Source organism: Ahaetulla prasina, chromosome 4 (genome assembly GCF_028640845.1).
Source record: "Ahaetulla prasina isolate Xishuangbanna chromosome 4, ASM2864084v1, whole genome shotgun sequence".
In the NCBI taxonomy this organism is placed as follows: Eukaryota; Metazoa; Chordata; class Lepidosauria; order Squamata; family Colubridae; genus Ahaetulla; species Ahaetulla prasina.
Window position 1 is genome coordinate 76492137 of NC_080542.1, and position 26136 is coordinate 76518272.

The following is a 26136-nucleotide window of genomic DNA, read 5'->3' on the forward strand; positions in this document are numbered from 1 at the left end:
GACAGAGGGATTGGCTTGGGGCCATCTGTTTTGTTTCAGCTCCGAAGAAGACAAGAGAATGGTGCCTGAAAACAACTTATCAACTTCTCAGCCTAAAGTTCTCACAGCAATTCAACACGGTGATTGGCTTGTGTTGGGCTGAGCAGTAAGAAGGGGTTTGAATGAGTAACTTTTAACCTAACGATTTAGCGCAGGAACTTCAGATCCTACCTACTCTCTTTGCTATCACTGTTTCCCAATAAAAGTTCCTTTTGAAGGGCTACCTATTCTAAGAGTTCTCCTTTCTTTCCCCCCCCCCATCAAGTTTTTTTTTTAAATTTATACATATCATTATGTGGATGGTATGGTGTTTGAGTAGCATACATTTCAATATGGAAAACATATTCATAATTATTACATTCCATTTTCCTTATTTCATATTATTTACCCCAGGGTTGAAATGTTCCCGGCTCGGACTGGATCACCTGATCCGGTAGCGATGGCGGTGGGTGGTTCGGAGAACCGGTAGCAAAAATCCTTGGCCCTGCCCCCTGCCCCAGCTGAGCCGCGCGAATATCAGAGGGGTTGGGGTTTTTTTACTTTTAAAAGCATTTTTTTTTTTGGCCAAAAAAGTGCTTTTAAAAATAAAAAAAAGCCTTTGATGATCGCGCGGCTCAGCTGGGATCATCAGAACCCTTTAAACTCTTTTTTTAAACAACCTCTTCTGCCGAAAAAAAAAAAGCTTTTAAAAGGCTCCTCTGGCGATCCCAGGTGAATTGCCTGATTGCCAGAACCTTTAAAAAACCTTTAAAAAACATGTTTTCTACAAGCTCTTTTGCCGAAGAGCTTGTTTAAAAAAATCCTTTTAAGAGGTTCTGGTGATCAGGCAACTTCAGCTGGGATCGTCAGAGGAGCCTTTAAAAAGCTTTTTTTCCTCTGGCAATCCCAGCTGAGTTGCCTCATCATCACAGGCTTTTAAAATCATTTTTTACAACCTTTTACAACAGCCCCCATCCATGCCCACCCAATCACCCTGTCCCCACTTGCCTAATTGCTGCTTCTTTCGGGCTTGCTAAGCCTTACTTTGCTTCAGCTGTTGCAATCAGTTGCATCAGCTAGCAACTGAATCTGCCTGCCTGCAATCCATCTCCTCGGTGAGCAACTCAATCTGCCTGCCTCCAATTGCTTAAGTAACTGGAGGGGGGGGGCTTTAAAAATAGTTAATTGGAGTTTTTTTAAGGAGTTTTTTTTTAGACAGCAATTTAATGTTAATGAAGTTTTAAATTTAGCTGCTTTTATCTAAAACAGTTGTCTCCAACCTTAGTAACTTTAAGGCGTGTGGACTTCAACTCCCAGGGTTCCTCAGGCAGCTTTGCTGGCTGAGGAACTCTGGGAGTTGAAGTCCACAAAACTTAAAGTTACTAAGGCTGGAGACCCCTGATCTAAAAAATATAAATAAAATAAAATATTGTACACCTTTTTGAGATTTGGTGTATTTCTGTAGTGTTTCACTCTAACTACACAAACACACAAAATGTCACAAAGCTGTATGTGGCATTTTGTGTGTGTATGTGTGTGAGTCAATTGTGTTGTGTTGTATGCGTGTAAAGTGTGAAAGTTGGTTTTTGAGCTTTTTGTGGCTGTGTGAGGTTCCTGCTTGTTGCAGGGGCCATTTTGGGTGAAGTACAGCTGTTTTTACATTGTGTGTGAGTCAGTTGTGTTGTGTGTGAAGTGTGAAAGTTGGTTTTTGGTACCTCTTATTGTTTTGTGTACTTTGCTTATTATTTTTATTATTTATTGTTATTAGCCATGCCCACCCAGTCACCTGACCACTAAGCCATGCCCACCAATTAAGCCACACCCACAGAACCGGTAGGGAAATTTTTTAGATTTCACCCCAATTTACCCCATCTTTTACACAAAATTTTAATTTTCATATAAATATTAACAAGTATGCAATAACGTCTAAACCAATATGCCTTAACATCCACCTTATCTTTCATTATAATTTCAATAGTATAACCTTCAAGTAGAAAAAATATGAAATTGTCCATCTGTTTTCTTTTCTCCTGTACGCTATATTTCACCCAATTTTACAACAAAAACAATCCATCTCCTTTTCTCTCCTTTCTCCTCCCTCTCTTCCCTTCTCCTTTTTCTCTACTTCCCTCCTTCCTTCTCCTCTTTTTCCCTCTACTTCCCTCTCTCCTTCTCCTCTCCCCTCTCTATTTCTCTTCTTCTCCACTTCCCTCTTCTTCCCTTTCTACTCTTCTCTTCTCCTCCCCTCCACTTCCCTCTCTTCTTTCCTCTCTCTAACCCTACTCTTTCTCCCCTCCTCTCCTACTCTCTTCCATTCCATTCCATTTCCCTTCCTGTTTTCATTGTTGTATACAATATTCCCAATACCTACAGGATATGGTATATTTTCCAATTAATATCTCTTTCAACTATAACTATACAATTTCTTAACGTTATATTCAAAAATAAAAGAAACAGACTTAATCACTTAAACGTGTTATTTATAATCATAATATATTGATTAATCTTTATGTTAATAATTTTACATCATCATTCTAATCATATATATATATGATTATATATATATGCAACTACAATATTATTCTTTTAATACTAACATCACTTCATTGATCAAACAGCATACCAGTTTCTTACATCCTAACATTTCAAGCTTACCACAATTTTCATTCTTTGTGTCTATTTTTCATGTTTCTTTTCCTAACTTGTTTGACTTTGTGATACATTGCTTTACACCCTTACATTCTAAACTTCCACTAATATTTTCCCCCCTCCACATTATTATATTCAAGGACATGATACTCTGTTTTGTTATTCATATTCTCATTATTTAACTCTTCCTCTCTGTATATTTTAAAATTTGTTAATACACATAAATATATCTACTTTCACATTACCTACACAATAGTCATATTTTATACACTTTTAATAATACCATCTTTCAACCTCTCATTTCCAATTAATAATGAATTCTCATTCATAATTTTCCAGTTTCATATCTGTTTGTTGTACTGTTTATCCTAATATTTACTTATATTAAATACCAACTAATTGTCCACCCTATATCATTCTAATATTAATACAATTATTAACATATAATCATGACATATCTATAACTCTTTTTCTTCCTTTAACCATTATCTCTTATCCAAATCCCATCCTTTAATCCTACCTTTTTTTTACTTGCCTCCCGTTTTCCTCGTAAATCTTTTATTCCATCTACTTTGAAGTTTATATTCTGAATCCATAATTTAATTTTTTCTCCTTGCCCTGTCTTTTTCTACTGTAATTTGAAAGCTTTCTGCTCTAAAGCCTATCATTTCCCTCCAAAACTCTTCCCGTTCCTCCCATTTCTTTTAAAAATCTTTTAAAATATTTTTCCCCATTTTAATTCCTCAATTCTTATTCATTTTAATAGTGTCTCCTCCTTGTTATCTTCTTTTTTCTGGTTTCTCAGTTCTAATTCCCCTTCTGTTCCAGCTGATGATTCCATTCTTTGCTTCATGTCCTGGTCTTTGTTTTATTATTACAGTCTTAGACCAGAAACAAATAAAAATACTCAGTATATATACACTTAAGACTTCTAGTTTAAAATAATAAATGACAGCTAAATCTATAATAAAATCCAGTATCCATTTTACATGGTCTGATTATACAATTATTGCAATCCCTAAACTGCATGGCCTGTTGTGGGTTCAATGCTAAAAGGGGAATGGCTAAGCAGTTGCAAGGGTTAGCCACAGTTGTTATATACATCTCTATTTTTTTATTTTATTTTATTTGAATTTATATCCCGCCCTTCTCTGAAGACTCAGGGCGGCTTACACTGTGTTAAGCAATAGTCTTCATCCATTTGTATATTATATACAAAGTCAACTTTTATTGCCCCCAACAATCTGAGTCCTCATTTTACCTACCTTATAAAGGATGGAAGGCTGAGTCAACCTTGAGCATGGTGGGACTTGATCTTGCAGTAATTGCAAGCAGCTATGTTAATAACAGACAGACTTAGTCTGCTAAGCCACCAGAGGCCCAAGGTGAAGAAGACATGTATTTGCAATGAATCTCCAGTGCTGCTGCGCAGAATCTGGCCATCTGTGCTGTAGTTTTGGCCTGTTCATCCTTAAGCAACTACTGAAGATAGATAGTGTCAGCGCAGCCAGGGTACCTTGCAGTTATTGGCAGAATATATTTTTTCCTAATCTCTGTATAAAAGGAACATCTAAGGAGCATGTGTCCCACAGTCTCCACCTCTCCTTAGCCACAGGGACAGAGTCTTTCTGTGAATTGTATCCTTTTATACTTGCCATACAGAACGGCCGATGGAAGTGCATGGCACTGTGCAAGTGCAAATGCTTTTTGGTGGTTTGCTGATTCCAACTGACTAAGATAGCTGGCAGGAACAACAACACATCTAGTGGCATCTGGAGCCAGAAACAGCGGAGTTTTCCCTAAGTCTGCCTGCCTCTTGATGTACTCCACCGTTTGTTGCAAGGTTTGTCTTGCTAGATCATAGTCCATCTTGAGTATTAAAGCTGGGGAGAAAACTAATTTGACAAAGTTGGACTCGGCAGCCTTGATCCATGATGAAGAGAATTTGTCTTGGAGGATTAATGGAGCAAGATCTTGCGGAAGAAAGTTAAGCTTTAGCCAGAGATTTGACCATGATATACAGATTCTTGCTTTGACTTTTATCAATCTTATCTCCTGGCACAGAAGTGTATTTGAGATTTTTCTGTCTTCTATCTATAAAATCAAATATTTCTACCATGTCCTTGTATAGTTCCAAGATAAGGTCCTTAATGTCCTTAATATTTTGAATCATTAACACCATTCCGTTTGAGTCTCTACAATCATCAGTTCAGAAATCAAACCTCCAAGTCAATTTTAAATATCTCATCAATGTTCAATCAAATCAGGTAGTTACTTCAGGGATCCTCCACTCCTCAAGTCGATTTTATATATTCGATAGTATTTAGAGGTCCCCAGACATAAATTCTTTTTTTAAAAAGAATTAGAGTTTTTCACTCTACTGCTTCTGCTTTTTTTTTTACTCTGCTACCACTCTGCTTTTATTTTGACAAGTCCAATTTATTTCTCTGCTTAGTTTAACTTATAACTCCATTACTTATGACAAATTATTTGAAGAAAAGGTAGGTTTATAGTTGCAGCATCTTAATATGCCTTCTTAATATTACGCCTTTTGTTTTGAGGATTCCATTTCCAACTTAATTTTCTTTTTAAACAAATATTTACTTCTTTAAATTTTCAATATGCTTTTTCACAATAGTTACACGCTGCTGTAACAAATTGTTCTAAAAGGTATTCCCTTTAAATTTTGAGGGGGGGGGTGTCCAGCTTCAGCTGTAAATCTTTTCTTAACCAGATGACACACCATTCACCGTTTCTCTGCTTTTGCACAAACTTATGGTTTTGGGCTGTTCCCCAGCTTCATGACAGCCATTTTAACTGCTGCTGCTCTAGTCTTTGGATGAGGGGGTTTTCTGAGTCAGGAAGGGGAGATGCATCTCCCCTCAACCTGCAAGGCGGTTCCCCTTTGCTTCATCACCCCTACAGGGTGGCTATGGCTTCAAATGAAGTGAATAGATGGAGAAAGTGGTTACCCTGGAAGACCCAGTGAAGCAAAAACAGTCTGTCGACATGGGGAAGGACTGGGGAGGAAAGATAAACTGGGTCATCCTCACCCGAGGCAGCTGGCAGCATGCTTGGAGACCAGAGATGGAAGCCCTGTATGATGATGATGACCTGAAGGAAGAACCAGAATGTGCTGACCTTCATGATGGAAGCTTTCCAAAATCTGAATACCTAAGACATAATGGTCCAAATGGACAGGGCTGAGGAAGAGCAAGAAAAAAAGATAAATAGGAGGGGGTAGTCCCCTGCGCTGGGGACCTCTGCTGGCACTGCCAGAACTGCAGACGGGGCAACCATCACTCCTGCTAATCCACCTTTGTGGACCTTGGTGGAGCAATTGTCCAGAGAGCCAGGGGGAGGAGCCCCACAACCAGAATGAAAAGTATCCACTTGGGCATCAACGAAGACCCCCAGCAACTGGGATTCTTCCTTGTCCATGTCCTCACCTATATGCAGCAATATAGATGAAGTTTTCCCACCAAAGGAGCCAAGATTAATGGTCATCATCCTGGCTCTAGAAGGACCTGCTGCCTGGTGGATGGTAACCTTCTGTAATGCTAATGCCCCGGAGTTCTGCAACTTCAACCATTTCATGACAGTGCTAAGATGAAGATTCAAGGACCCCCTGGCCAATCACAAGGCCAGGGACCAGATCAAAACCAAAAGACAGGGCCACCATCCTATAGTTGAGTCCACCAAAGAATTCCGGGACCTAGTTTGCCACCTAGACTAGCCAGAAGACATCATAGTAAGCTGCTTTAAGGACAGTCTGAAAGATGACTTATACCATTCTTGCATTAGCAAAGATTCCCCAAATCATGTCCATGATTGGTATATCCTCGTGGAAGAAGCCGAAATTTACCAAGCGAGAAACCAATGTTGCTCCGGCAGAATGTGGAAATGTTCCCCACCTGAGAGAAAGAGGGAAGTTGCCACGTTCCAGATGGCGCTGCCATGTTTGACAGCCTGCTTCAAGTGTGGAAGGGAAGGTCACTGAGCTGCCAAGAGCCCCACAAAGACCCCAGCTAAAAAGGGGATCATCATTGATCCAAGATGGTGCCATTAAAAGCTGCCTCAGTGAAATGCTCTCCAATGGTTTCTTTATTTTTAATTATTCTCTGCGACTCTCTACGGATTTCTTACTCATGACACTATCTACTAAAAATTAAGCAACGTTTCTTTAAGGACCAGCTTTCTGTGATCTCAACACCCCACCCCCCATCTTTACAAACGCAGAGGAGATTCTAACACAGGAAGAAGCAATTTCCCCGGAGCCATGGATTACCAAAAAAACCAAATGGAGGAAGTGGAGAAAGAGAAGTAAATGGATGGGAATTCTAATCAAACTAAAAAATAAGACAAATAAAACTCCTCTGCCTACAATTTTTCTAACCAACGTACGTTCACTTGCTAATAAGATGAATGAAATACTCCTCTTAAATAGGAACAATTCTGATTCTACAATTCAGCAGTCCTATGCTTCTCTGAAACCTGGTTAAATGAATCAATTGAAGATAGCAGCCTGGATATGCTAGGGTTTCAGATTCAATGATCAGACAGAATTGCAGAAACATCTGGTAAAAAGAAGGGAGGAGGCTTATGCTTATATATCAATAACAGTTGGTCTCAGGATATAACTATAATATACAAATTCTGTGACGAAAACCTAGAGACATTATCAACTACAAACCATACTATTCACTTCATGAATTTTCCTCATTTCTTCTAATTGCTGTTTATGTACCACCACAAACCAGTGTAAACAAGGCATTACAAACTCTAATTGACCAAATTATGGAGGCTGAACCCAAACACCCTGATTCACTGTCCATTATTTTGGGAAATCTAAACAAGGCAAACTTAAGGAAAGAGCTACCAAAATACTTTCAGCATGTCAATTGTCCCACTAGAGGCAAGAATACTTTAGACCATTGCTACACAACCCTAAAATATGCTTATCGGTCTTTACCATGAGCAGCTGTAGGATACTCTGTTCATTACATGATTCATCTTGTACCTGCTTACAGAAAAAGACTTAAAACCACAAAACCAACAATTAAATCAATGAAGACCTGGACTGAGAAGGCAAAGTTAAAACTACAGGCTTGCTTTGACTGCATTGATTGGAATATTTTTAAAGATACCTCTGCAGACCTGGATGAACTCACAGATACTATAACATCATATGTCAGCTTCTGTGAAGACCTATGTGTACCGACAAGGAATTTGTGAATATACAGTAACAACAAATCTTGGTTCACAAGTAAACTTAAGCAGCTAAGTCATTCCAAAGAGGAAGCCTACAGAAAAGGTGATAAAATGCTGTACAATCAGGCCAGAAATGTATTAACAAGGAAGATCAGAGCAGCAAAAAGAAGCTACTCTGAAAAGCTAAAGAATCAATTCTCAACAAATGAACCAGCAAACATGTGGAAAACTCTTAAAAATATCACCGGCTACGGCAAACCTCCTTCTCCGGCTGAAGGAAATCAACAACTGGCAGATGACTTGAACGTGTTTTACTGCAGGTTTGAAAGGAAACTACAGCCACCTATCTCCACAACCCCCATCTCAGACACATCAACAACAGCCAAGCCTCCTACAACTGACCCCATCCCATTGGGTTCACAATCCCTAGTGATCACAGAAAAGGAAGTGCAAGATCTATTTAAGTAAAAAAGTAAAAGAAATAGACCAAATAAAAGAGGAGGTGGAGTTGCACTATATATAAGAAATAACTACATCTCTACAGAAATAGAGCACAACAATGATGAAAATCATCTTGAATGTATTTGGGTCAATATAAAAGGGGTGAAAAACAATATTGCCATAGGTCTATACTACAGGCCACCCAACCAAACAGAGGAAGTAGATGAACTTTTTGCTAGTCAGCTAACTAAGGTATGTAGGAAACACATCACAGTAGTAATGGGGGATTTTAACTACCCTGACATCAACTGGGAAACAAACTCTGCACCAAGTGGAAGATCCAACAGGTTCCTAACAAACCTAGCAGACAACTTTGTTTCCCAAAAAATAGAGAAGGCGACAAGGGGATCAGCCATACTGGACTTAATTCTCACTAACAGAGATGAAATGATAGAAGGTGTGGAAGCTACAGGAACCTTGGGGGCAAGTGACCACGCAATATTGGAATTTGACATTAAGCAAATACAAGTAGTAGAACAAAGTCAAACTAGAGTCTTGGACTTTAAGAGAGCTAATTTCAATAAACTTAGAGAGAGCTTGAGAAGGATTCAATGGATGAGAATCCTCAAGGGGAAAACAACTCAAGAAGCTTGGGAAATATTGAAAACTGAGATTATAAAAGCGCAGTCTAACACAATACCAATGAAGAAGAAAAATAATAGATCTCAAAAGAAACCAGCATGGATGCATAAAGAACTATCTGACAAATTGAAAGACAAAAAGGACAAATATAAAAAGTGGAAAGAGGGGCAAATAACTAAGGCAGAATATCAGCAAATAGCCCGAGCCTATAAAGATGAAGTGAGGAAAGCTAAGGCTCATAATGAACAAAGGCTAGCGACAAAAGTAAAACATAACAAAAAAAGCTTCTTCCAACATGTTAAAAACAAGAAAAAAGGCAAGGAAACAATTGGCCCATTGCTGGGAGAAAGTGGCAAGAAGATGACAAGCAACAGGGAGAAAGCAGATCTACTTAACTCATATTTTGCATCTGTCTTTACACAAAAGGAAAAAACAATCCAACCTATCAAAAATAGCACTACAAAAAACAGATTAGAAACACAAGTTAAAATAGGGAAGAAAATGGTAAGTGAACACCTGTCTACCCTAGACGAGTTCAAATCACCAGGACCGGATGGATTACACCCCAAGGTTCTGAAGGAACTGGCAGACGTGATTTCAGAACCCCTGAACTATATCTTTCAAAGATCCTGGAGCACAGGGGAGCTGCCAGAGGACTGGAAAAGAGCTGATGTAGTTCCCATCTTCAAAAAAGGGGGAAAAACCGATCCAGGAAACTACAGACCTATCAACCTGACCTCAATACCGGGGAAGATTCTGGAAAAGATAATCAAGCAACGAATCACCGAACACCTAGAAGCAAACAAAGTAATAACCAAAAGCCAACATGGGTTTGTCAAAAACAGATCATGCCAGACTAATCTTATCGCATTCTTTGACAAAATGACAAAATTAGTAGACCAGAGGAATGCTGTTGATATAATTTACTTGGACTTCAGTAAAGCATTTGATAAAGTAGACCATAACCTACTACTAGATAAAGTAGAAAAATGTGGGTTAGACAGCACCACCACCAGATGGATTCGTAACTGGCTGACCAACAGCACTCAACGTGTAGTCCTCAACGGAACTACATCCACATGGAGGGAAGTATGCAGTGGAGTACCCCAAGGCTCTGTTTTAGGCCCAGTACTCTTCAACATCTTCATCAATGACTTGGACGAGGGGATAGATGGGGAACTCATCAAATTTGCAGATGACACCAAGCTGGCAGGAATAGCCAACACTCCAGAAGATAGGCTCAAGTTACAGAAAGATCTTGACAGACTTGAACATTGGGCGCTATCTAACAAAATGAAATTCAACAGTGAAAAAAGTAAGGTTCTACATTTAGGCCAAAAAAACAAAATGCACCTGTACCGTATATGTGGTACCTTGCTCAATAGTAGTACCTGTGAGAGGGATCTTGGAGTCCTAGTGGATAACCATTTAGATATGAGCCAGCAGTGTGCAGCAGCTGCCAAAAAAGCCAACACAGTTCTGGGCTGCATAAACAGAGGGATAGAATCAAGATCACGTGAAGTGTTAGTACCACTTTATAATGCCTTGGTAAGGCCACACTTGGAATATTGCATCCAGTTTTGGTCGCCACGATGTAAAAAAGATGTTGAGACTCTAGAAAGAGTGCAGAGAAGAGCAACAAAGATGATTAGGGGACTGGAGGATAAAACATATGAAGAACGGTTGCAGGAACTGGGTATGTCTAGTTTAATAAAAAGAAGGACTAGGGGAGACATGATAGCTGTGTTCCAATATCTCAGGGGCTGCCACAAAGAAGAGGGAGTCGGGCTGTTCTCCAAAGCACCTGAGGGTAGAACAAGAAGCAATGGGTGGAAACTGATCAAAGAAAGAAGCAACTTAGAACTAAGGAGAAATTTCCTGACAGTTAGAACAATTAATAAGTGGAACGACTTGCCTGCAGAAGTTGTGAATGCTCCAACACTGGAAATTTTTAAGAAAATGTTGGATAACCATCTGACGGAGATGGTGTAGGGTTTCCTGCCTGGGCAGAGGGCTGGACTAGAAGGCCTCCAAGGTCCCTTCCAACTCTGTTGTTATGTTATGTTATGTTATGTTATGTTATGTTATGTTATGTTATGTTATTTCACAGACAAAAGACAGGAAAAGCTCCAGGCCCAGACAAGATAATTCCTTCTTGCTTTAAAGTCTGTGCTGACCAATTGGCCCCCATCTTTACCGATATCTTCAATAAATCACTAGAGATGTGCTATGTTCCTTTTTGCTTCAAATGCTCTACTATCATCCCAGTGCCGAAGAAGCCCACCATCAAGGAACTGAATGACTACAGACCAGTTGTTCTAACAACTGTAGTCATAAAACCTTTGAAAGGCTAGTGCTGTCCCACTTGAAAACCGTCACAGATCCACTGTTAGACCCCTTGCAATTTGCATACCAAGCAAATAGATCAACAGATGATGCTATTAATATGACTCTGCACTACATCCTATAACATCTTGAAACTCCAAAGACTTATGCAAGAGTCCTCTTTGTAGACTTTAGTTCAGCATTAAATACCATCATTCCAGACACTCTTCTAACTAAGCTAAACCAGCTACAGGTACGTGAACACACTTGTAAGTGGATCATAAGTTTAACAAACAGAAAGCAGCAGGTGAAGCTAAGCAGAATCACATCAAATACCTGTACAATTAGCACAGCCCCCCCCCCTGAGGCTTTGTGTTCTCCCCACTTCTCTCCTCTCTATACCAATGACTGCATCTCTAAGGATCCATCTGTTAAACTACTGAAGTTCGCAGATGACACAACAGTGATCGGACTCATTAGAGACAATGATGAATCCGCATACAAATGGGAGGTTGAACAACTAGTCTCATGGTGCGACCAGAACAATCTGGAACTGAACACACTCAAAACTGTAGAAATGGTGATAGACTTTAGGAGAAACTCTTCCATACTTCCACCTCTCACAATGATGCACAGTATCAACAGTAGAAACCTTCAAATTTCTAGGTTCTGGTATATCGCAAGATCTAAAATTTACAGCTAACATCAAAAACGTCCTCAAAAAAGCACAACAAAGAATGTTCTTTCTGTGCCAACTCAGAAAGCTCAAACTTCCCAAGGAGCTGCTGATACAGTTCTACAGAAGAATTATTAAGTCTGTCATCTGCACTTTTATAACTGTCTGGCTTGATTCTGCAACCCAACAAAGCAGACACAGACTTCAGAGGATAATTAGAACTGCAGAAAAAACAATTTAGCAACCTGCCTTCCATTGAGGACCTGTATACTGCATGAGTCAAAAAGAGGCTGTGAAAATATTTACAGACCCCTCACATCCTGGACATAAACTGTTTCAACTCCTACCCTCAAAATGACGCTATAGAGCACTGCACACCCGAACAACTAGACACAAGAACAGTTTTTTCCCGAACGCCATCACTCTGCTAAACAAATAATTCCCTCAACACTGTCAAATTAATTACTAAGTCTGCACTACTATTAATCTTCTCATCTTCTCATCGTTCCCATCACCCATCTCCTTCCACTTATGACTGTATAACTGTAACTTTGTTGCTTGTTCCTTTATGATTTATATTGATATTGTTTCCTGATCTGACCAGAATGAGCAAAGTTGTTTCCTGCAAAGGCTAATGTCCCTTTGCTCCTCCTTTATGTCTTATGGGAGGGGCCAATCATCTCCAAGCCTTACTCCCAAGTTGTCCTTTTCATTTTAACTATTCTTGCCATTTGGCAGCTCTATGCATTTGCACACTGGGAACAGGCTACCCTTGTTTCTCTGCCTTGCTAATGTCCAACTTTGGAGGCTCTGGAGGCAGAACATTACTCCCAGATGGCCCTGGCCCTCGCTCTGCCTCTGATGCAGAGCCCTTGTCTGAGCCTTCCCCAGACCCCAGGGAGGTTCCTCCCCAACATCCTCACTGTTCAACTCTGCTGCCAGCTGTGGCATCACCCCCTCGTTTCATCTTCCACCACCACCCCACTTTGCTGAAAGCATAGCTGGTGCTACTGGTGCCGCTACCATGAGGTGGGATGAGAGAGTGAGAGAATGATCTGATTGAACCTGTGTGTGTATGTGTGTGTGTGTGTGTGTGTGAGAGAGAGAGAGAGAGAGAGAGACAACACCACCACCAGTCCTACTATAATTCTCCAAGGTTGACTCTCTCCCTCACATACACACACATATACAATCACGCACACACAGATTGGATTTGTGTGTGTGTGTGTGTGTGTGTGTGTGTGTGTGTGAGAGAGAGAGAGAGAGAGAGCGAGAGAGAGCGCAATCTAATCCAACATGTGTGTGTGTTTGTGTGTGTGTGTGTGTGTGTGTGAGAGAGAGAGAGAGAGATGTTGGATGGGATCACTTTTGCTCTCTCTCTCTCTCACTCTCTCTCTCTCACACACATACACACACACACACACACACAGGTTAGATCAGATCACACACACACACTCTCTCTCTCTCTATCTGTGTGTGTGTGGAGAAAGAGAGCAAGAAAGAGATCCAATCCAACTTTTGTGTGTGTGTGAGAGAGAGAGAGAGAGTGAGAAAGAGCAAGAGAGCAATGTGATCCAACCTCTGTGTGTATGTGTATTTGTGTATGAGAGAAAGAGAGAGAGAGAGATAGCAAGAGTGATTCCATCCAACCTCTGTGTGTGTGTGTGAGAGAGAGGGAGGGAGGGAGGGAGGGAGGGAGGATCCGATCCAATCTCAAAGAGTTATACCTCAAAGAGCTGGTAACGGTATGCTTCAGTGGGGCGCTTCTCGCTCAGCCGCTTTCTCTCTTTCTTCTCCCCGCTCCTCCTCCTCCTCCTTCAGACAAAAGCACAACTTTTGCAGAGCAGCACCCAGGATTTACTTTGACAGCAGCAGGGCTTGGCAGATCTCTATCCCCATAGATCCCTATCATTTTGGCAGAAGGAGGGGGCCTTGGTATTTTTATAACCTGTCACCTGTTTTAGTCTTTCTTTACTTTGATGTATCTTCCTGGGGTAGGGAGGAGGCTAAAGTTCTCACAGTAACTCAACACCTGGTGATTGACTTGTGTTGGACAGAGCAGTGAGGACGAGTTTGAATGAGTAACTTTTAACCTAACATTTTAGTGTGGGAACTTCAGATCCTGCCTACTCTGCTATTACTGTCTCCCAATAAAAGTTCCTTTTGAAATGCTACCTGTTCCTTCTTTCATAATAATAAACTAAGTTTGGTTCACATATACAGTGTTATCACCTGATTATCTGGCAACATTTGGTAATTTTCATTGGAGTAAATTGGATGAGCTGTTGAAACAGACTGGCTTGGACGCATAGAAAATTGAACAGAACATTGATTATACAGTAGGTTTTCCCCAAATCATCTTTCTCCAACTATCAGTATGATTCTGGAACCACATCGAAGAAATCAAAAGAGGGCCAAATAAGGAAAGTATTTTGGACATTCAGTCATTCATTAGGGATGAGTCATCAAGCCACTATACTAACATTGTCATTATTAGCAATTTACAAAGAAACATCAGTAATATCTTATAAAACTATTTAGGCTGGATTGCAATGGATTTGAACTTGTTCATAATTCTAGTGAATAGTTCCCTCCCTTCTTCATATTTCAGATTTTCGCCCATGAGCATTTTAATGTCATAAGTTAGCACTGCATTAGATCATACTTTAGAATAGAATTCTTTATTGGCCAAGTGTGATTGGACACACAAGGAATTTGTCTTGGTGCAAAGTCTCTTGGAGTACATAAAAGAAAAGATACATTCGTCAAGATTATACTTTCACCTTGAAATACAAGTCTGTGGACATGCACATGTTATTGTACATGTTACTATCCAGTAAAACTAAAAAAAAAAAGGCTGCACATTAGCTTACCATCATATGTCGAATATGGAACATATCAGCTCCAGTAGCTGACAGACGATTTGGAACTGAAATGTCAACAAAAGATCCAGGAAGGGGACTTGGGCCAGCATTATAGACCTTTAAAAAGATAGGAACAAGTAAGTTATGTACATGCTTCAAAAATGTATGACAAGACAGCTATCTTTGTATTTAGCCCCTATCTTTACAATGGCTGACAACAGGAATATGATTTTTTTCTCCATTAGGAACCTATGTTAAGGATAAAGGGAGCATATTCTATAGCAAATTACTAATCTGAATGTAGAGCTTCAGAACATAAATTTAGTGAATCTTATTTGAGAGCACTCAGACTAATAGTTATCCCAGTCCTGTATATATTCATCCAAATATTTATATATGGAAAAATAAAATAGTGCAGTTAGATATGGATGGATGGACAGATACAAAGAAATGTCAATCTTTGCGCATTTAAGCAGGTTTTCAGAAAATATTTTCCTACTGTGCTAAAGAAAATCATTGTTTTTGATTTAATTGCTAAATTGTTTTTGTTTAGACAAATTCTCTTTTTGAAAGTTATCAAGCAGTCAACATATTAATTTGGTATTCATCTTCTGTTTAGTTATCATTTCAGTGATAGATGACTCTCGGTGAGAGTCAGCTAGATGTTTAGATTAGATCTGGCATTTTTTTATCTAGCTGTCTAGTCCTTCCCAAGGACCTGGATAGGCAGATGTTGTTTAATGGTGTTAAAGGTATTGTTGCAGGATGAAAGCTGTTCCAAGTAATTGCCTTCTGCAATTGATTGACGAGGATTTTGTCAATGTCAATGGTATTCAAGTGGTGCTCCAGATGTTTTGGGATTGTACCCAAGGTGATTTTCACTATTGGCATTCTCTTTTGCTACAATCTTTCTATTTATGTTTGCAGATCCTTATATTTTGTGATTCCTTCTCTTTTATTCTGCTGTCTTCAGGTACCTCCATGTCTATTACCCACACTTTTTGTCTTTCTTATTGACAATTGTTATGTAATAAGTGCTTGTCTGTTTGAATTCTAAAGTCTCAGAATCCTTTAGCTTCTTCATTATCTATTACTTTGTCTATTTTACAAGCCCATTTCTTGCTTGCAAGCAAATGGTATTTTTTGTAGATCTTCTAATGCATCATTTTTGCTACTTTATCATGCCATTGTTTGTGATCAATCTGTGTGATCTTCTTGCAGAACCTACCTAGGCAGTCCACTGTTTCTTCAGCTACTTTGTGGATACAGCATTTGCTAGAGTTGCTATCTTCTAAATTCTGGCTTTATATGCATTTGTTCTTAAGATTTGGTCGTGTGCAGATAGAAGTAGCCCCTCTGACTCTTTCTTCAGTTTTCCTGCTTTTGGCCATTATCAGATTTTGTTATTAGCTGTTTGCTTGCTTTTTTAAAAAAAAAAAATACTGGCCATATAATACTTTGCATTTCCATGTCTCTTTGGTTTCCTTCGTTTGATCTTTCTTGTTAGGCAGTTTGGTCTCTCCAGTACCTAGTAGGCCTTCATTTTTATTATTATTTCTGTTTTGCATCCTAGAAAGGTGTATGGAGCTTGACAGAAAGATTTTCCTATGTATTAACAATGCCAATAAATTTACATTTTTTAAAGAAAAACATACTTCTTGAAACTATCAATGGTTAGGATCCATGACCCTACAATGTATTCCAGGCACTCACAGTGAGTCTAAACTCAAATGTTTAGAATGTGCATTCCTTAAGAAAACACCCTTTTCTCCACTTTGGTGAAAAATGGCAGTCAGGAGAAGGGTTTGACTGTCTGTCAAGCTTGGAGGACCGAGTCTGCAGAACTGTTAAGCCCCGCCTCTTCCTTTTGGGCACAGTTTTTTGACTCGGTCCCAAGCTGGACTAACATGTCTTTCTTAGGTTCTACTGATTCTCTTGTCATCTAATCTGATTTTTCTTCTTGTACACATTTGGATATTCCAGCGTGAAGGACTTTAAGTCTGACCCCTCTGAAGGCCGTGGACAGGCAAGGGGCTGCCGACTGGCAGTCCCTAAATTGCAGCACCACCTCCATCAGTGAGGGCTGCAAGCTCCCCGATTTTACATCATATCGAGTCGAGCATGATTGCTGCTGGAAAAGCTTTTGCTTAGCAGCTTCTTTGGAGAGATTCAAAAGCGTCCTCTCTCAGCTGAGCGGTGCTTATCTCTCCGATCGGAATTCAGTGGCCGCAGCTACATCGGCGGCTTGCAGCAAGTTCTAGGAGTGCTCCGGAGCCCGTAAGTCGCTGTTCGTGTGGGGAGTGAACCCGACAATTCTGAAAACTGCGGTTTTCACAACCTTGGTTAGCAGCCTTTGAGCTGAAGGGGAGGTTAGCAGCCTTTGAGCCAAGGAGGAGTCTGGCAATTTAGACACGAAAACTCTTGGCACCATTTTGAGAACGGGGCCTATCTCCGGAATGATCAAATTCTTCCGGAATTCACTTATGGCTGATTAACTCTGAACCTTATAGAGGATAAGCCACAACCTCTTATCTATTCTAAAATGGAGCACAGGAGAATCCAGACATATTAAAAAAGGGGATTATCATTCCTGCCAAAATGGCGGATGCCACGCAGTCTTGTCCCAAGAAGGCAACTTCCAAATGCCATCACCTCGCGGACTCCCCACAGGGATCCTCAGGATCACATCTGCCAAAAAGGGCAGAGGATCTAGACATCCTTCCTTCCCACTGACACAGGAGGAAACCAGACGTCACAAGGCCTTAGAGAAGGTGGTTTCAAAGGCCCAACAAGCCAATCAAAGGCCTAGTCCTCTAGTTCCCCCACAGCAGGCTGTACAGGAGGATTCTATCCCTCCTCAGCTATCTATCTCTGCCACTCCTCCACCTAATTGGTCTCCCAACCACTGTAGTTCGGGATCAGTTCCCCCAATTGACAGTACCTTGCTTTTTCAAGAAGTTACACAGCAACCAACTGTTGCCCTAGTGGCTTCTTCCCCAGTGGAGGTAACTGGTCCAGTAATTTCCTCAGACCCTTCATCGGTCCCAGCTATCCAACAGGATATCTCAAATTTCCAATTGCCTCCCACCTTTGGGGCTCTTATTGCAGAAGCTATCAGGTCAGGATTGGCCCAATGCTTCCCTCAACTTCCCTTGCCCTCTTCTTCGGAGGTTCAAGATCAACAGGACCTGCATAGGTCAGATTATTCTGTTTCAGAGCATGGTCGGGATCAATCTCCAGACCAATCGGATCAGGAATCCTTGTACGATTAGGAGATCACCAAGGATGATGCACTGTCAGAAGACGAAGGCCTAGATCAAGACCAGCCATCCTTCATAAGTCTGTTCAAACCACAACTTTTTAAATCTCTCCTGTACAAAGCTCAGGTTTCCACCGGCTTAGGAGACACTTCCATATCCAAGAACCGCAACCAGATGGGGAAGGTCCCTCAGGTTCATTATTTTCTGAACCATCTATTACTACAGATATGGTTCCTGCACCCAAACTATTCACAGAAGTTGTGCAATGACAATGATTGGTCCCAGGATTGGGACCTTACCCTAGCAACATTGACAAGCGCCTATAGAATTGTCTATTAATATTAATATATTAATATTATTATTATATAATAATATATATTATATAATAATTATATAATAATATTAATATAATATTAATATACTGTTAATATAGAACTGTCTACTATTGACTTAACTGTCTACTATTGACCTCAAACTGTCTACTATTGACCTCACCCCATTCCTAAGAGGACTATAAGGGGCGTGCATAAGAGCACAAAAGTGCCTACCGTTCCTGTCCTATTGTTCCCTTCATTATATCAAATTAATATAGTTGATACATATTTTTTTTACATATATATATATATATATATATATATATATATATATATATATATATATATATATATATATATATATATTTCTTCAAGATATGTTGTTTTATCTATGACAATTGTTTGTGTATACTGTTGTGACAAAAAGAAATTAAAAAAAAAAAGAATATGGCACCGGAAATGTCAAATCTTATTCAGGTTCCCGCAGTCGACGGTCCTAGAGTTGCATTTTCATCATCTACTCATCTCACAGGTCCTCCTGAGGAATCCCTTCGCCCTGAGGACAAACGGGCTAAGAAGGTACTAGTGAAAGGTCACCAAGTGGTCAGTCAAAGCAGTGGCTTCTGCCTCATTCTTTAACAGAGCGACCCTCCTCTGGCTCAGACAACTTCAGGCTAGAACTCTTTCAGCGGATACGAGGTCACACCAAGACCTTAATAAAATCATTGCTCTGGAGTATTCCCCGATGCTACTCTCAACATGGCTAGATTCGCCTCTAAAGCAGTGGGATCTTCCATCATGTCTCGCAGGTTACTACGGCTCCAAAATTGGCAAGCAGACAACTGAAACAAATGGAGATTAGCTTCAGCTCCATTCTCTGGAGACAAATTATTTGGTGAAGCCTTGGACCCCATTCTCATCGAGACTCGGGATAAGTGGAAGGTTCTTCCCTCCATTTCAAGGCGAACAAAGGCATGCTCTTCACTGTATCCACGTCAGCAGTCCTTTCGCCAATCAGACACTAACTTCTATCAACCTAGAACATACAGACCCTTCCAATCCAGAGGAAGTTTCTCACAGGATGGCCAGGTTAGATCAACTTCTAAATTCCACCCCCCAAGAAAACTTTTAGGGGTGGCAGAGGCAGACGGTTCCGCAGAACCAGATAGGTCCCCTCCTTCCCCTCCCATTGGCGGTAGACTCGCCCCTTTTGCTGATCAGTGGGATTCCTCCATTTCTGATGCATGCATTTCTGATGCATGGGTACACCATACAATTCATTTCGGCCTGTTTCTAGAATTTCGTCCCCCCCCCCCCAAGATATTTGTACCATGTCCCATATCCCACAACAAGTTCAACCGGGCTGTGATGGAGGAAGCTATTTTTCATCTATTACACATCAAAGCCATTCAGCGGGTTCCTCTCTCCCAACGTGGACAGGGGTTTTATTCCCGCTTGTTTGTGGTATGTAAATCCTCGGGGGGGGGGGGTTGGAGAGCCATTCTTGATCTAAAATCATTAAATCGATGTGTGTCATACCGCAAATTTAAAATACAGTCTCTGCAAACTATATTAGAGTCCATTTGACCAGGAGATTTTCTTTCTTCCATAGACCTCATGGAGGCCTACCTCCATATACCTGATCACAGAAAATTCCTCTGTTTTTCTTATAATGGCAAATATTTCCAATATGCTGCCTCGCCCTTTGGGTTGTCATCTGCTCCAAGAGTATTTTCCAAAGTACTAGGGCCATGGATTGGTCACATATGTTCTATGCCCATTTGTATCCAATTTTACCTCAATGACATTCTCATCCTATCACATTCGGAGCAGAAGGCAAACAAAGACCTCTCCACCACCATACAAATTCTCCAATGTCACGGCTTTTCCATAAACTGGTCCAAAAGCCATCTCTCACCCACCACAAGACTACTTCACCTAGAAGCAGAAATTGATACTAATCTTTCCATGGTATACCTTTCTCAAGAACGCCAATCTAGCCTTAAAGAGCTAACAGAACGAATCCTTTTTTCTCGCGTGGTGTCTCTGAAATCCGTATCTCAGTTACTAGGCAAAATGGTTTTGACATTTGGAATTGGGCCCTGGTCTCGTCTCCACAGCAGGGATCTGCAATGGATACTCCTTCTGTACTAGAGAAGTCACCGAGCCATGTCCATATCTCAACTTCGCCTACCATAGTTGGTTCTCACTTCCCTTCATTGGTGGATGACCGAATCCATTTCCAAGGGGAGCAGATTCAGGGATCCCTCCAGACTCATACTCACCACCGACGTGAGTCTCACCAGATGGGGAGCTCACCTCGGCCCCCTAATCACACAAGGCACCTGTTCACCGCAAGAACGGACTCTCAGCATCAACCTTCTGGAACTGAGGACCATTCATTGAGCACGTCTTTATTTCAGTGATCGGGTATCCGGACATGATATCTTAGTCCTCACGGACAATGTCTCCGTGAAGGCCCACATCAACAGGTGGGGAGGGACACATTTAAAGTCACTCATGAAGGAGACATTCAAACTAGGCCAGTTGGCAGAACTTCATCTTCTTTCCATATGTGCAGATCACATTTTGGGGACAGCAAATGTCTGAGCGGATTCTCTCAGCAGACATTGACTAGACCATGCAGAGTGGAGCCTACCTCCTGCCCTCTTCCTAGAGATAACCCCTTGTTATGGCACTCCAATGGTGGATCTGTTCACTTCGGAGAACAAACACAAACTTCCACAGTATTTCACCAGGTTCCCATCCCCGGGAACAGAAGGCGTGGATGCATTATGGTCCCCATGGCCTCCGGGACTACTGTACGCTTTTCCTCCACTGCCTTTGATCAACAAAGTGATCTGGAAACTCTTAGACGAAAAAGCCGAACATATTCTCCTTCCGCCCCATTGGCCTCAGAGACCATGGTTTGCAGACCTAGTATCTCTATCAGTAGTCAGACATTGGTGAATCCCAGACAACAGGTTTCAGCTTCTTCAGGGGGGACCTATCTCACCCGGATCCCCAATGGTTACAACTAACCGTTTGGAGATTGAGCTGGACATCTTAGCTCATCTCAATATCCTGCCCAACACCATTCCCACCATCTAGGCCTCTTGTCGCCCGTTGACAACCCAAATTTACGAGGCTACTTGGCAAATTTTTGTATGGTGAAGCCGTAAGAAGGCAGTCATACCTACCCAAATTGGCTCATATCATCGGGTTCTTACAAGACAGACTGGACTCAGGCTTAACACCCAACACTTTACGGCAACAGATGGCGGCCATTTCATCAGTCCTCACCTGTAGTTCTTCTGAATCATTGGCTTCTCATCCGGTCATCCATCACTTCCTAAGAGGTGCAGCTAACATGCATCCTCCTACGGTGCACAGATATCCCTCCTGGGATCTTAATAAAGTCCTTTCTGCCTTGACGAAATCACCATTCAAACCACTTCAGGATATTTCCCTCAGACTCTTGACCCTCAAGGTATATTTCCTCATCGCCACCACGTCAGCCCAACGTATCTCCGAACTCGCAGCCCTTTCCATCCGCAAGGACTTATGTATTTTTCACCCAGATAGGGTCGTACTACGCCTTGATCCTATATTTATGCCAAAGGTTAATTCCCTTTTTCACTGCTTGCAAGAACTAATCCTCCCTAACTTCTGTCCTACACCAACTCACCATTTGGAATATCTATGGCACACGTTGGACGTGCGTCGGGCAATCAAAATATATTTACAGTGTACCTCAACTATCAGGAAGACGGAGGCACTCTTTATTTCCTTCCTTCCAGCTTCCTTAGGCACCAAAGTCTCAGGCCCCACCATTGGTAGGTGGATTAGGTCAACCAACACTTATGCCCACGATATTCAGTCTTTACCTCGACCTTCACACATAACCGCACATTCCACCTGAAGTGCTGCCACATCGGCAGCATGGTCTACTCAAGTACCATTATAGGAGGTTTGCAGGGCCGCAGCGTGGACTACTGCAATGCCTTTCATCAGGCACTACAAGCTGGATTTGTATGCCTCAGTGGACGCAGCATTTGGCAGAAGGGTCTTGCAGAATGTCCTCGATGTTCAGTAAGATGGCGGCCAGCTATTACCCACCCGGACGGACAACAAGCTTTGGTATGTCCCTTCTCCTGACTGCCGTTTCTCACCAAAGTGGAGAATAGGTGTTGGACTTACCTGACACACCCTTTCTCACAATGGTGAAAATGGAAGTCAGCCCCTCCCTATTGGGGCCAGCCACCAGCCGAGGGGGAGGGCGGTCACTAATTGTTTATCATTTCAGAAAGACACGTGAGTCTGCGACAGCTTCCTTGCCAAAAAACTGGAGCCCAACAGGAAGAAGCGGGGCTTAAACAGTTCTGCAGACTCGGTCCTCCAAGCTTGACAGACAGTCAAACCCTTCTCCTGACTGCCATTTTCACCATTGTGAGAAAGGGCGTGTCAGGTAAGTGCAACGCCAATTCTCATTCTGTATGGTTATGTCTGAAATTGCAACATAAAAAATTGAAAATACTCAATGACATGGCATAGCCTTTGGAGGAAAAATCAGCTGCAGAAACAAAAAAAAAACAAAAACAAAATCCTGGGCTCCTATCTTAGGTCTTTTAATCACAACCTATATCCAACCTGTTATTATTTTAATGCTTTACCCAAAATACCAGGAAAATAATTAAGTGGCATAGAACCCTAAAATCCATAAGCTTGCTAATCATCAACAAGAAAAACATCTTGTAATCCATTTACTCATTTTTGGGGGTTGGAGACGTGCGAATTATGAAAATGTGAAGTGGCAAACATGCTTCAAGTCTGGCTTGAGCATTCCAGCCATGTCCATTAGCTATTCCATACAGAAATCAAACTTTTTCTAGGCTTACACAATAGATAGAAAAAAATACTGGTATTTGTTTCAGTTAAAGAGGCATTAAGAAGCTTATATCTTGCCTGTTTTAGATCCAAAATCTGCCCACTATCAGTACACTTGTATCTATATAAAAGTAAGTTATACCAAGTTTAATAGACTTACTTCTTGTTGAAGGAATATTTAGCAATTGCAGATACTTAATTTTATTTCATTTTTTCTTTAGGCCAGGATCATTTTTTCTTTGTTCTATTGACAATTTTTTTTCTTTTATTATGATCTCTGTTCAGCATGCCAGTCAAAGACAGAATGTAGGCCTGACTTTAAAAAAGGCATTCCAAAATGACCAAAGAGTCCTAGACCGTTATTGTACTGTAACAAAGAACACACATCCATTGGCCTCTTTTCATTACTGTATTTTTTGAAGTATAAGATGCACCTGAGTATAAAACGCACCTGAGTATAAGACGCACCTTAGTTTTTGGGGAGGAAAATAAGAAAAAAGCTGATTGGCAAGTGGATTGGCCTCCCAGGATATCCCCAATCAGCTGTTCTCAGAGGTGAATTTTAGCAGCAGGTTCCTTGGTTGTGAGCTCTGTGCCTTGCTTTTTTTGACTTTTGTTTCCTGCCTCTGAAACTCCATTTCAGAAAAAAAAAATTCTGCCTCTGAAAGCCTCCAAAATAGAACTTCTGTTCTGAAGCTCTGTTTGGAAGCTTCTTTTCTGAAGCTTTATTTGGGGGCTTTTTTCTGAAGCTCTGTTTGGGGCTTCTTTTCTGAAGCTCCGTTTGGGGCTTCTTTTCTGAAGCTCCATGAAGCTCCATTTGGGGCTTTTTTTCTAAGCTCCGTTTCTGATGCTTTTTCAGCCTCTGAAACCTCCATTTTAGAAGCTGGGCAGGGCTACATTCAGAGTATAACATGCACCCAGATTTTCACCTTCTTTTTTGGGGGAAAAAGGTGCGTTTTATACTCCAAAAAATATGATATATACAACAAAATCCCAGAAATATTGATAAGCCCACTAACAAACATGGCTCTGCTGCTTAACGCTTTTACCTGAAGAGTAAAATTTAACTCCTGAAAATGACACTCAAAATCTTCCAGCTTTGCAAACTGAGATGCTGCCACTGATTCGCCATAAATAAAAGAACTGGGAGACACTGATCTGAAGAAGGAAAAGACATAACATATAAGAATGTGACTATGACCTCATTTTATTTAATTGCACAAATTAGTTCCTTCTCTTAATAGTTTTTTGAAACTTGATATCTTTTTTCTAAGTACTACTATCACATAACAGAGAAGAAAACATAAGCAGAGTTATGGAAAATTAAACAGACAGGCCTACAGCATGACCTCCTTTTGACGGGTACTATCCCAGAACATTTGACTTGAACATTTGGTTCAGTAGATCTGAACCAAAATATCTAACTCAACCTCAGAAATCATCTTAGTCCGTAATCTTTTATGAGAAGGACAGCAATCAGCACTAGTATTACTGTCTGAGAAATTACTTTGGGGGGGAAAAAAAGATGTTCTATCCCTACCCTTGTTTATAAAGAAAATAAAAAATAAATGATCACTTTTGTACCCAGTGATGGATGAATCCACTTCATGCATCAGGGGAACTGTCAACATGAGAGAATTGTCCTGAAGATTGTGTTCCAAGTTCCCACTGCAGGAAACAAGAGAATCAAGGATATTATATACTATAATGTCTTTTCATCCAGGAGCTCATTAGAATATTCAAACCATTTCCTTCTATTCCGCCTACCCAAACAACTAGTTTAACTCTGAGTTAAACTAGACTGGAAGAGATTAACTAGCTCAAGTCGCTTAGTGAGCTTTTATGACCAAGGGTGAATTTTAATTTAACTCTTCCTGGTGCTTCACCAGCATCTTAACTATTCTAGCACACCAGCTTTCATATCAACCAGGATGGGGAATCCTTAAGAGCCGTTGGTTGGATCAACTGGATTAAGTACACTCTCCCCGTTCCAAATGGACAGATGGATAATAGAGAAATCTCATTAAGTTTTATAGAAAAACCAAAATCTTGTTAAGATATACAAATCTAAAGATTCTACTGTAGGCCCTCACAAGATTTTACAATTTCATGAGATTTTGTGAATTTTTTTTTTTAATTAAACGTGCAGAAGCCTTTTTTTTTTTTTTTTGGCAGAACTGACCTTTGCTATATATCTATATTTTGGATGTCTGCTACATATCTTTGCCATTGTCAAATATATTCCCATTGCTTCAAATATATTCCCATTGCTTGTTGATGGAATATAAACTTAATTTCCTCTGACAGTCATAAATAGATTAGTATAGAAATAAGTTGTCTTTTGTAAATCAAAGCTGATATTTTAAATTTTGGCCAGAAGCAAACTACAGTTAGTCAAGGTGTTTCCAGTCTAGCGTAATTCAGCTTCTCAAACCTATCACTGGTAATAGCCAAGATACCCCATTTTGTACTCCTTTCTCATTTCAGTCCTCATCATCCCTCGATAGGATGATGACTCCCCTACCTAATCCCCAGTAAACCATCACTAATCAGCCTAGTCCAGATTTCCCCAGTTAGCCAGCTTGTCCAAAGACTGAGAAGTTATAGGGATTGCAGTTGAATACAGCTGCCCAGAGTCACTGGATAATGAATGACAGGTGACAAGGCCATCCAAGCAGTTCTATTTGCTGGGAGAAACAATGCAAACAGGAACCATGTGGCTGAGGACCCAAGAGTAGAGGCAACTGAAAGGAGAGCCAGCAGCAAGAAGCAGCACAGCGAAGCAAATACTGAGAGCAATGCAGAGAGGAGAGTGGAAAGCAATGGTAGAGCACTGGTGGAACTGGGAA

At 40.8% G+C, this 26136-nt stretch overlaps 1 protein-coding gene across 15 annotated transcripts in view; it reads right to left on the reverse strand.

Moving 5' to 3' along the window:
* The window catches only part of ITGA9 (integrin subunit alpha 9), a 762385-nt gene that overhangs the window by 215366 nt on the left and 520883 nt on the right, over window positions 1-26136 (reverse strand). For all 15 annotated transcript variants that reach the window (XM_058183141.1, XM_058183147.1, XM_058183148.1 and 12 more), the window contains 3 exons: window positions 24872-24955; window positions 24337-24445; window positions 14836-14943 (listed from right to left, as the gene is read on the reverse strand). In XM_058183141.1, coding sequence (XP_058039124.1) covers window positions 14836-14943; window positions 24337-24445; window positions 24872-24955 — 301 coding nt within the window. The remainder of the gene's footprint in view (window positions 1-14835; window positions 14944-24336; window positions 24446-24871; window positions 24956-26136) is intronic.